The 12,864-nt window shown below is 40.6% G+C and overlaps 2 protein-coding genes across 2 annotated transcripts; one reads left to right on the forward strand and one right to left on the reverse strand.

Annotated features, from left to right (window-relative positions):
* Positions 1–470: 470 nt before the first annotated feature.
* Positions 471–6,663, reverse strand: mapk7 (mitogen-activated protein kinase 7). Its single transcript, XM_005753088.1, has 6 exons — positions 6,573–6,663; positions 4,429–4,706; positions 4,148–4,313; positions 2,000–3,540; positions 813–1,915; positions 471–605 (listed from the first exon to the last, which is right to left on the reverse strand). The coding sequence occupies exons 2-6, from the start codon at positions 4,700–4,702 to the stop codon at positions 471–473; spliced, it is 3,219 nt and encodes a 1,072-aa protein (XP_005753145.1). The 5' UTR covers positions 4,703–4,706; positions 6,573–6,663.
* An 833-nt stretch (positions 6,664–7,496) lies between these two features.
* On the forward strand, positions 7,497–9,281 carry vkorc1 (vitamin K epoxide reductase complex, subunit 1). Its single transcript, XM_005753081.1, has 3 exons — positions 7,497–7,752; positions 8,474–8,583; positions 8,837–9,281. The coding sequence occupies exons 1-3, from the start codon at positions 7,571–7,573 to the stop codon at positions 9,046–9,048; spliced, it is 504 nt and encodes a 167-aa protein (XP_005753138.1). The 5' UTR covers positions 7,497–7,570; the 3' UTR covers positions 9,049–9,281.
* The last annotated feature ends 3,583 nt before the right edge of the window (positions 9,282–12,864 follow it).

Here is a 12,864-nt window from a genome sequence, read left to right on the forward strand (position 1 = left end):
TGAGGTGCTTTCGTGATATTTAATGGATCGGATTACATTTTTTATTTTTCTCCGATATCCGATCCAGTAATTTAGGTCAGTATCGGACCGATACCGATCCGTAATATCGGATCGGTCCATCTCTACTAGTAACCATAAACTATTCAGGTCAGTGTGTACTTATGCCACAAATCCAGTGGAAAAATAGGGTCATGTTCTCAAATATGACCTGACTTCTTTTTTTGAGACCAGAGAAGTCGACCCTGCAGGCTACTAGAAAGAATGCATGTCTGAGGGACTTACTATTAAATATCTTCACTTTTCAGAACCGGATGTCAGTTCTTTATATTCAGTTCATTGGGTTTCCTTTAGTCTCCTTTCTGAGACTATTTAATAATTTAAATAGTACAACAAAGCAGATGCACATAATGTTTTCATATGAATGAGCAGGAAGTGTTTATTTTTTCTTTCTATAAGAGCTGCGTCAGACCTCACCTTTCTCTGTCACTGTGTTGCAAGTCTGTAAGAGACTGGTTGAGAAGGTCATCCAGGTCAAAGCCCAAGCCGTAGCCAGCCCCGCTGCCCTTAGGGGTGACTGAGAATGCAGGGGGTAAAAGATCCTCTACCTGACACCAGAAAAGAAGAAAAGATTGGCTCAACTGAACTTTGGACCCTTTAAATCACTTTAAGACAAGCAGGAAACGGTGACGTTTAACCCTGGTATTTGTCTAAAGAAGACAACATTTTTAAGGGGAAAAAAACATCGGTGTAACTTCTTTGTAGCAAAATGCACTCTGTGCGGGGAAAAGCTACAGTAAAATAAGAATGCACACCTGGGACTTTGAGAGCTGCAGTGTCACCATATGAATGTCAGGGGCAATGGAAGGTCCTTGCTGTCCAGTATCTGTGAACCCCAAGCTGGACTTTGGATGAGAGGGGACTCCTAAAGACCCACAGAGAGGATTTGTGGTCTGTGGTGCAGTTTTCTCTCCTACAGAGGGACAGATCTTCTCCATTTGTCCAGCACTTGCAGTCAGCGAGTTGTGGTGGGAGTTGTGATTATTCTGCCCCCTGATATCCACATTCCTGTTTGTATCTCTGGTGCTCAGTGGCGGAGCTTTCGACAAAAAACCCTCCAGGGCGAGCAGCTGTGACTGAGGTTGAGGGTCGAGCTGGGTTTGATTCTGAGGCTGGAGCTGTGGCTGGAGAAAGCTCGACGGCAGCGGCTGTGATGTCCTGTCTGGCTGCGCCCTCGCCTCTAATTGCTGCCCATTCCAATTCCCCAAACAGTTGAATCCACTCTGCCCATTGCTCTCACTGTGAGGTTTGAGTGTGTCATTTTTAACAAAGCCACTAGTGACAGTCATTATATCTATGCCTCCGCTTACAGCGACAACTATATCTGCTGGAGGCTTCGTCTGGCTCATGGAGAAAACTAACGATGGTTGCTGGGTGCTGGGAGCCTGAAACAAGCCCGGCTGGTTAGGTTTAACTTGAGACATTAACTGTTCATGAGACTGAACCTTCCTCGCTTCCTTATCTGTTTTGTTGTTCAGTGCTCCTTGAGTGTTGTCATCCATAACTACACCTCTCTGTACATTGCAGTCCTTATTCTTTGCACCGTCGTTATTAGAAGGCTGAGATTTCTCATTGCGACTGTCCATCATCTTTGTCCAGCGCTGCAGAAGACTTTTATCATTGTCAGTCAGCAGAACCCCGCCCAGCGAATCCCCTTGTTTTCCCTCTCTTTTTTCTTTTTCTCTCATTTTCCTCTCCCTCTCTCGCGCGCGCTCCTGCCTCTTCCTTCTTTTCTCCTCTCTTTCTCGTTGACGCTCCTGGGCTGTGACAGGCCGACGCGACTCCGGAACAGAAGACAGGGAGGACGGCGCAACTCCTCCTGCGCCTGTGTCGGTGCCCAGAGCCGAGGTGCTTCCATCTGCAAAGAAAATAATACATTCAGATGAAGGCGGTCTAAAATTTTAAGCGATTAAAAGCAGATTATGGGAAAGAACCAACTTACCACCCCTGGCTCTATTTCTGAGAGCTGATTTCAATAACGCTGCTTTAAGTGCAGCTTTAGTGTCTTCTGAAATAGCACCTTCTTTTCTGGTTCCCTCTACTGCACATGAAGCAGGTCTGGCGTTCTTGGACAGGGACTGTGAAAGGGATTGAGAAAGTGACTGGGCCTGTGCTGCAGAGAGAGAGAGGGAAGGCACAGTGGTGGGGAGTGTTGTCATTGCCTGTGCTGGCTTTGTAGAAATGGAGTTTGCAGGCTGGGCCATGCTCTGGCTCTGGGTGTTTTGAGCTAGAGGACCCTGACTGCTTGCTAGCTGCCCTTGTATCTCGCTGTCTCTCATCGTCTCTGGTGGAGCGTCCTGACTAGACACCGGTGTTGTTAAATCTATAGTCTCTGGCTGACCGTTCTCCGAGTTGGCACTTGGCATGTCCACGTCAACCGGGCCACTTTCACTTTTAGAGAGGAGAGGTAAATTGTGAGTCACATGGGGTGGGGCGACTTCTAAAGCGGATGCAGGCTTACTGAAGGTCGTCATGTGATTTGTAAATGCGTGGCTCCCTTCTGCTGGTGTGTGGTCTTGTTGCCGCTGAGATTTCACCTCTCTCATTTGCTGTGCTGCTTGTGGGTGCTGCGCCAAGGGAACCACTGATGATTCGTTCAGGTTGACAGTTGCAGGCTGAGCACTGCAGTGGTTACTGCTTTGTGCTGCAGCTCCACCTTTCACCCTCACCAAAGGCCTGAACTGCAGCCTCTGTCGAGAGCTTTGTTTGTTTCTGTGAAAGTCCTGGATCTCCATCAGAATTGCCTCTTTAATTTGTTCCTTGTTCAACTGAAGCTTGTCAAACTCAAAGTCAAAAGCTGGCACACAAATTGGCTCGTCATCTGGGTCATGGTATTTAGCCAGGTAAGGATGCTCCAGAGCTTCTGTCACGCTTATTCGCTGGCGAGGGTCAAAGCGCAGCATGGCCGCCAGCAGGTCTAATGCTTCCGGTTCAGCTTGTGGATATAGTTTGGCCAAAGGTATGGGCGATCGTGATGGAAGACTCTGAACATATGCGCGGACCCTGTCAGCCCTACTAGCACCAATTAGACCCTCGGGAGGAGTGCCTAACACATTCAAAATAAGCTGGAGCTGGTGTACATAGTGCTTTCCAGGAAACAGCTGCTTACGGCCCAACATCTCAGCAAAGATGCAGCCCACAGACCACAAGTCAATGGCCAAGCTATAGTGATTCAGAGACAGCAGGAGTTCAGGAGCACGGTACCATCGAGTCGCCACATATTCAGTCATGAAGGAATGAGACTCCTCAGGGTGTGAACTGAGACCCCTTGCCATGCCGAAGTCACCGATTTTTAGTTCACAGTTTTCGTTCACCAGCAAGTTGGAAGGTTTGAGGTCACGGTGGATGACGTTGGCAGAGTGCACATACTTAAGGCCACGAAGGAGCTGGTACAGAAAGTAGCGTGTGTGCTCTGGTGTCAGCGTCTGGGCAGAATGGATAATCTGGTGCAGGTCACTCTCCATGAGGTCCAACACCACATACCTGCACACACAGGAAAAGCAAAAGTAAGGTGAACAACATGCGCACTTGGCAATATATATTTAAATACTTTTTATTTATAAACTGTTGCCCAGGGCAGACAGGGGACCAGTGGCACGTCATTCTTACCCAATGAAATAGACTTCAAAATAAATTTACTAAAACTTATTACTGTTCTAAACAAGAGTCATTAAGATCTTGTGTGCACAAAGATGTCAGGTCAACAATTTTGATTTACACATAACTGGCTTTGTTTTTCACATTTTATAAACCGTTTTAGTTTTATTTAAATGTACAAAAAACATTGTGCATGTTTTTTTTTATTTTATTTATTTGTTTCTAGATCAGGTGGCCCTTTTGTAGGGGGCAGGGGCAGGACAGTAAGCATGCCCTTGTACAGTAAAGGGGTTGCATGTCATGCATTCCTCAGCTCTGATTAAAATCTCTTTGAAAAAACTGCCAAAATTCCTCCCTGCAGGAAGAAGCCTGGACATAACAGAACAACATCCAATTTGATGACTATGTTTCCAGCTCTTGCATTTATTAATAATCTACAGATCTATCTGTGGACGTGTTATTAGCCAAAGTTAGAAAAAAGAAAAGTACATACACAGACTTGAAGGCAGAATGAGGGAGGTTTGGCTGCAGGATGTCTTTGATGGCGATAATGTTGTCATGTTTAAAGTGTTTAAGAATCTTCAGTTCTCTCAGTGTGCGTTTGGCATTTGTCACCACTTCAAAAGCGTTGGAGATTTTCTTTATTGCCACCTGCTGGCCTGCAAAGTGTAAATGCAGAACAGAATTAAGGGAGAGCCACATTTGATCATTTATTCGGCATTGTACTAAAGACAGAATTAATTATATATATATTTTAAACTAAATTAGCCCTACCATTGTCCCTCCTCCTGGCAGAGGAAACAACACCATAGGCCCCGGTGCCAATGGTTTCTATGATGTCATACTCCTCTCCGACATCAAACTTCACATCTAGAGAATGTGCTTTAAGCAAAGCCAGGTTTTTAGCTGCCGTGCTGGTGTCTGCGTTGCTGCCCGGTACCTCAACTCCCCGTGGGTTCTGGTTTTCTCTGGTTTTGTCTGTGGCCATTCTTTCAGGTGACGCCACAAGTTGACCATTTTTACTCTCTCCGCCCTCCTTAAGTGACATTTTTCTGTAAAGAATGAAAAACAGAAAAGTTAAAAAAGTTATTTGTTTATTTATTTTTAATTTTCAAACAAACAAATGGAGTATAACACATAGTACATCAAAAACAAAATATCCAGATATACCCCACTTTAAACTTTTTACACTTTGGGAACAAAAAAAACAAAACAGAAAAAAACGCATAGGGAGAGAAGGCAACAATGTCATACATAGAACTCAACAGGAAATAGAACACAGCACTCAAGTCTCTAAACAGATGAGATTTCAACAAAGTCCGGTTGAAGAGGCTTAATAAAATTGACCCACTCACACCATAACTTGGCAAAAACATTCTTCTTAAGACATATTGAGAATGTAATTATTTCCATTGCATAAATCTCATTCACAATGTCCCTCCAATCTGACATAGTGGGGGGCGCGGGAAGGAGCCGGCATCTTGTAACTGCTTTTTTGGCAGCTGTCACAAGAATCATAAAAAGATATTTATTTCTCATGTCCTGCAGATGATAAAGATTAGTTAGGAATATAGTAGAGAATTGTAAAGGTATATTATTTGCCTTAAATATGGTGATTAAGGCTTTGTGGAACTCGTGCCAAAAGGGCTTAATCTTCGAGCAATCCCAGAATATGTGCCAGTGCCCTGCCTCCTGTGCCCCACACTTTCTCCAACAACCGAGGGTACCCGTGTGCCAATAAGTCATCTGGTTTGGTGTTATAAAAAAACGAATCAGACATTTCCAACTGAAATCTCGCCACGCATTAGAATTCGGACATTCCCATATCGATTTACATGCCATCAGCCATTCCTCTTTTGATATTGAAATGTCACCTTCTTTTTCCCACCTTTCTTTAATATAAATAGTGGAATGGGGCCTCCTGGGCAATAGCCCATTTTATAATTTACCAATCATATCCTTAAGTAAGGTAAGCTTTCCGAAAAATTATTAAAACTGGATCATCTCTGTTTTGGTAAGGATGTTTAGCTTTAACAAAAGAACAAACTTTTATGCCAGTTTATTTATTTACTTAATTATTTGGGGGGTAGTATAAGTGATCATGGGAGAGTCAACAAGACAAAGCTGTAATATTTATTAAAATAAATGTAAACATACAAAATGTATGTTCTCCTTTACATTTTCGATTAAAGTCTCTGCTAGGCCGATTTTAGCCCCCGGACCTTATGCTTGACCCACATGTGTTATGCTGGAGTCTGTAGCAGCAACACTATGCAGTGTTTCTGTCATCATTAAAATCAGTTTTACTGAAAACTAAAATTAAGCCCATATAAAAGCATTTTCTTTGAACACTTGTGCGCATGGAAGCCATCCCAGGAGTGCCTCTGTTAATGTGGGTACTGAGGAACAATAGAGACAGCACCACCACATGCCAAAGTTTTTCTCAATTGAGATTTAGGAGAAAATCTTAAATAAAAAGAAACTGCTGCTTCTGGTAAATAAAAACACACTTTTAAACGCTGATAAACTGTGTGAGAGTGACCTGGTAGGCTCAAACTAGGTGTGATCAGTAACTCCACACCCGTTAGGCCTGGCAGTGAAAGTGGCCAAAACCAAACCTGTAGCTCTCTACTAACGTCTCCACAATGAAGCTGGAGTCTTCATGCGAGAAGCTGAAGGCCAAACCCAGCAGAGGCTGTCTATAAGAACGCACTAATTTCTGTACTACATAGTTATAAACTAACCGCACGACAAAGACGTAACCATGATCGCCACTAGTCGCAGGGGCGTAGGCTAATAACGTTACCTGAAGCTGGAGCACTCTAGACACAGAAACCGTAAAACCGCATTTCTGTATATTATATAACAAAACGGACAAACGCTGACACGTGTTTTCTGTTAAAGGAATGTGCGCTCACCTTGTGAGTCACCCACAACACCCGCATTGACGTTTTAACCCCGTAGTAGCACGACCATCTTTTGTTTTTGTCTGCCGCTTCCTCATATAGTTCCGCGTAGGGGTTGAGTGCCATGTTGCGGACCAACCACATGCGCTGACATAAAGTAGTTCGTCCAATAGGAACAGAGGACGAGTTGGGAGATTACTGGTCAGTCTCCGCTTTATTTATGTAAATATAATTATGTATCTTTGTGATTTTTTTTTCTGTTTCTTTTCTTTCTGTTTTCCCCACAGTTCAATTGCTTTAGGAGGAGTCAGATTTGTGCAAAGATACCTGTCCGTGCTGGTGCTTTATATTAACTTTATATATAATATATAATAACATATATCCAACTCAGCCCGAAGGCTGCTCAAACAGATGACAAATGGCAAAGCTGGAGAATATACTAACTACTAACCATAGAAAATTATATTACTGAAATCTCCCAAACTGATAGTATAATTCACAGCTTAGCACGTTGTGTTACTTTATTTAAAGAATTAAGCAGTTGTTACCTCTAGTTAAGCTCAATTTTAATGACGCATTTGCGAGTGGATATGTTTAAAAAAATCAGACACTTTTGGTTAAGTAAAAACAAACAAACAAACAAACAAACAAACAAACAAACAAACAAACAAACAAACAAACAAACAAACAAACAAACTCTTTCAGGTATAATAGTTTAGCAGTGGAATATTCCAGTGGCGTGAGATGAACAGCGAGGGTGGTTATTAACATTCCTCAAATCTCAAACAGACTGAAGTCCACAGAAAAATACAGTGCAAACACCCATCTGCCAACATCTGGACTCCACTGTCCAATGAAAAGCAGTCGCAAAACTAGCACAGACCAATCAAAAGCGACAATCTGAGCACGAACACGTCGTCTTGACTAGGACGGTGACGCTTGAAAGGAAACCAGACTGAACCGTGCAGTTTCAAAACATTAGTGCAATAAATTCATCTTTTAGTGTCCTAATGGGTGCCATTCAGGGGTTCCCCAAATGGGAGCGAAAGGTACGCATGTTTTTGTGCCTTTTCGGTTTGGTTTTGTCTGTTTATGCCCTTCACGTCGAGGTATCCAGGGAGAGAAACCCAGATTACAGAGCGCTGTGCGACCTGGGGGAGTCTGTAAGCTGCTCCAGAGTTTTTACCTCAAGGTATGATTTGACTCCTGCTTTTTGTTTTCCCTCATGCCTGCGCTTTTTGTGCAGAATCAGCTTACCTCGATCTGTTTTCAAGTGACCACTGATCCATATCTGATCCTAACCTTGTCTTCCAGCTGATACTTTAGCATATTTTTTCTAGCCTTTCTACCCCCATTGAATTGCCACGTGTTCTTAATTTATCTGAAAAAACTTTAAAGCAAGTAGCTTCCCGTTTCACATTGTGAGCACACAAGGTATATACATTTATTTTGACATTTCTTGTCATTTTTAAGAGAATAAATCTTTATTACACGCTTAATGTTGTACACTCAAGAAATAATTCTTTGCCCTCATAAACATGAAGCAATAATTTTAAGTAAAATTTAGCTGTAATGTATAAAATCGAAGGTTTATTTATTAAAATAAATAATCATTAATGAAAATACATTGATTATAAACTGTGTATACCATTCAAGTAAATTTCATTTGCTTAAATTTAACATTTAACATTGTACTTATGTAACAAAATTACATAGAACATTTACATGTATTAAGTTACTGAAAGTAAGCATTTTGGCCATAGATACCTTTTGTGTACATTTAAATGGTCATATCACATTTCATATCTCTGTAAGGCTGATTATATTTCATTGGAATAAAGAAAGAAAAAAAAATTGTTCATTTTATTTTGAAGAAATTGCTGCCCTGACTGTTACTTCTTTCTTTCTGGCAGATGGGGACGTGGTTTTGGTTTGGTCCAGTACTTTGTGGCCAAAGATAGTCCTCTAAACCAGCCCAACAGTGTTCTTGGCATCATATTTTACACTCTGCAGATGGGCCTTGGTTAGTCTGTGATTGTCTTCTTTAAATTACAGTACATTGCTGACAGCTTTTTATTCAGAATATCATTTGCAAGTCAATGTGTTTGTGATTCATGGCAAGCACAAGTATTTCAGGTATTTGAAGATTGCATAATATGTATATGGAGCAATACATTTACTCCACTCTGGACGTGAGACTGTGTGGAATTTCACAATGATGTACTATGTTTGACTGAGGTCCTGATATCCTCTCTATTTGACTTTTTTATTTACAGGACTGTCTGTGTCTAAAAAAGCAGCAGCTTTTTTGGTCTTCTCCTCCTGGGTCTCTGTGGCCGGTTCACTCTATCTTGCATCTATTCTCGCATTTGTTCTGGGAGACTTCTGCATGGTCTGTGTCTCCACGTATATTGTCAACTTTGCATTGCTCTACACCAACCTGAAACGGAGGAGAGCAGTTCAGGAAATTAAGGAAAAAGCCAGATAGAAAGTGTTGCCTGTGAAATGTAACAAATGTTCCCTTCCTGCCTTCCTGAAACCCCGCTGGATTCATCTCACAGTATTTTGCCAGTGTTTACATGAGTTTACATTCAATATTTTCACAGAAAAACAACTGGAGATTTAACTCTAATATCAGAATATCTATAAGTTGGTTCTCAATACAGAAACTTTGTTGTGCAGCAGCTACTTTTGTATATTGTTATTAACTTGTAATGATTAAAACACATTTTTGAATTCTGACTGTTGTTGTGATTGAATTCTGGGCTGTTATATGGTCAAATGTGTTAAAAGTGGCTATACAGGTCTCCACATTACATTTACTCAGTCCTACCAGCAGATGGAGATAAATGTCTATTTAATAGCAGTTCAAACAAACTTTATTGGAACGACTTTTCAAGTTACCCGTCCTCCCCAAGAAAGTCACCGGACCTACAAAAAACAAAAAAAAGGATGATAAAAAATAAACAAATATATCTAATAAAGTGTGCATCATTAAATATGTACAGTTTTTAACTAATTTATTAGACCACATGTCATAAAAAAGAACAAGCAGTGGCAGCTCATTAGCTCGCCTTCAAAGTAAAAATCTGATTATTAAAATTAAATTAATTTCAACTGTGGTTCAAAAGGACAACGACAAAAACAGTTAATATGGTAAAATGTGTATTGCTATTTCATAGTGCAAACACCTCAATTTCTTACATTTAATGCTTTGTCTATTTCTTACTTACCTGAGAACTGATGAAAATAATAAGTAAGATGACAAGTTTGAACCGTTTGCGCAGGAAAATGTACCGAGCCTTCGAAACAATCTGAAACAATCTCCACAGTGACATCTGCTGGCCAATGTGACTATCGCCACATCTTTTTAATGCTGCTCTGTGAAACAAATGAGGCAGACAAGCCCCGCAATTCCAACAAAACGACTTATTATAACAGACTGTCAGTAATGGTGATGAGCACATCTTTTGGAGAAATCCAAATCCAACCAAGGCAAGAAAAACATTGAGACTGTTAAAGACAGCAGGCAGTAACCATAATAAACAGTGTGCTTCAACAAAATTATATTGACTGTTGACATATTTTACTGAGCTCACCCACCAGTCTCCGTTTTTCTCGCCATGTCTATATGAGAGTAATCGCTGAATAAGATATTTACACATTATTTATATATCTATACAATATCTATCTAATTACACTTTTAATTCCAGTCTTTAATGGTGTATATTGGTCTTTAAAATTCACAGCAAAAATAGTAATGAAAGATGTGGTATTGTTTTCTTTTACACATGTGAGTGTAATAAATAGAAGAGGTAGTATCAAAAACATTAATTCAGTAATTACAAATGATTCTGGTTCATAAGAAAATAGAATCCTGGCGCTTCCCATGCATACTGAAAACACATTAATGCCCTCCTTTGCAGATTTCACATTTTTCAAAACCATCCTCTGGATTGGACTCATTTACAGGCCAGCTTTGGTCTGTAGCCAGAAGGGCAGAACGACAGACTTGCACTAAGTTCACATAATAAATAAATAAATAATAAGGAAGAGAGACTAATTGGCTTGCTGAAGGTGGGCAAGAAGATAATGGAATCAGAGTGATGATGACAGAATTAAATTTAAATAAGTATAGCACATGTAAAGTGTAAACACTCTGGAATCCAGGCAGACACGAGAGCGCAGACTGCTTGAACTTTCTGTAGCATAATCAATCAAAAATAAAAGAAAATACAAATCTAAAAAATACAATCATTTTATGCTTCCTGGCTTCACTTTTTAATAACTTCGAGGGTATGGAAATCTGTTCGGTGTGGTAACGTTTGTAGAATTCAAATCACTGGCCCTCTAAACTGTCATTTGAATAATGTTGGTGTGTCATCCTAGACCGGGTTTCAGTCACATCAAATCAGCTGGTCAAGTCATTCTCTATGACTTAACTAACTTTGACTGTAATCAAAGCTTTCCATAACATGACTGTTGTCATTTTATTTCACCCAAAATGAGTCAGAATTTCCTGAGAAGGTAGCCTGGGATTCATCACCAGCAGACTAACTTGTAAACATGGTGAGATTATGTCAAATTTAAGTGATTTCTGTAGATATACACTGACTAACATTACACTAACCTTATTATAAAAATATATCAGTTTATATGTTGTGTTATTTTTAGTAACAAATAAGTAATATTTTCCACTGCTGAAAACTTTTTGTTTTTATGTAGCTTCCGAAAAGATGGCAGTTCATGAATGACTGGACAGCTCAAACGAAATTACGCAATATTTCCTCATGAAAATTTCTCATTTCATTATTTCCTCGTTTTCTTAATCACCACAGTTTTCTTCCTGATAGTTTTCCAATTTAACACTAGTGACATATCTTGAACTCTTCACTTCCCTATACTTCTCTTTTGTAACAAATTTTGACCAGAGATAACTAAGTTTGACTTTAGCATGTTTTGTTTTGGCTCAAACAGTGGAGTGCGGTAAAAATATGAAGGTTACTGCTTTGCATTTTACTGCAGGTGAAAGAGTATACACGGCTTGTCCTTGTGGCATGTGCACAATAACTCTCCTATAAACCTCTTTCAGATTTTAATGACTGATTAGTTGCATGAACTACAAAAAGTAACGTTGTCTTCTAATTCTGTTTTCCCGACTACCTTGTTGGAAACAGTACAGGTTACAGTGAAAACAGCTCAAGTGTTGATGTCTTGATGTCACAAATGTACACATTGAGCTTACACAAGTAAAACAGGAGAAAGAAGATGAAAAAGTAAATTCTTGACACAGTTCTGGTGTGAAGACTCAAAACACACAATCACACAAAAGTGCAAATCGCTCTGATTAACACAAGGTCATTGCCGTGATGTAAAAAAGTGCTGATTATGTACATTTTTTCTCCAAATAGCACCAAAAATGTTAGCTAATCCTGGCTATATTTAGTTATTTTCCTATTCTGGTTGAACTGGGCTTTCTTTGCATTTGCTGTGCACAGCAGACGTCCAGTGAACAAGTTAGAAGGATTTTGTCTGTCAATGGTCAACAGCCCATATTCAGTTACAATATATTTATGAAGTGATTATAACTCAGCCTTTTACTGAGTTGAAAATTGTGTTTCACAATGAAGAAGTAAAATAACACACACACACACACACAAATGTATATATATAAAAATGCTCCCTCGCCCCTGCGGGCAGTCTTTATCCTTCAAGCTCAGGTCCTCTACCAGAGGCCTGTGAGCTTGAGAGTCCTGCGTAGTATCTTAGCTGTTCCAAGGACTGCGCTCTCCTGGACAGAGATCTCGGATGTTCTTCATGGGATCTGCTGGAGCCACTCGCCTAGCTTGGGAGTCACTGCACCTAGTGCTCTGATTACCACTGGGACCACCGTCACCTTCACCCTCCACATCTTCTCAAGCTCTTCTCTGAGCCCTTGGTAATTCTGCAGCTTCTTGTGTTACTTCTTCCTGATGTTGCTGTCATTCAGTATCACTATGTCAATCACTACAGCCATCTTCCTCTGCTTGTCCAACACTACTATGTCCAGCTGGATAGCCATCACCATTTTGTCCATCTGTATCTGGAAGTCCCACAGGATCTTAGCTCGGTCATTCTCAGCCACCCTAGGGAGTTTCTCCCATTTTGACCTCAGGACTTTGAAGCCATACTCGGCACAGATGTTTCTGTATACTATTCTGGCCACTTGGTTATGGCGTTCCATGTATGCCTTGCCTGCTAGCATCTTGCACCCTGCTGTTATGTGCTGGATTGTCTCAGGGGCATCTTTACACAGCCTGCACCT

The sequence above is a fragment of the Pundamilia nyererei genome, unplaced genomic scaffold, assembly GCF_000239375.1.
Source record: "Pundamilia nyererei isolate P.nyererei 1_Seehausen unplaced genomic scaffold, PunNye1.0 scaffold00400, whole genome shotgun sequence".
NCBI lineage: Eukaryota > Metazoa > Chordata > Actinopteri > Cichliformes > Cichlidae > Pundamilia > Pundamilia nyererei.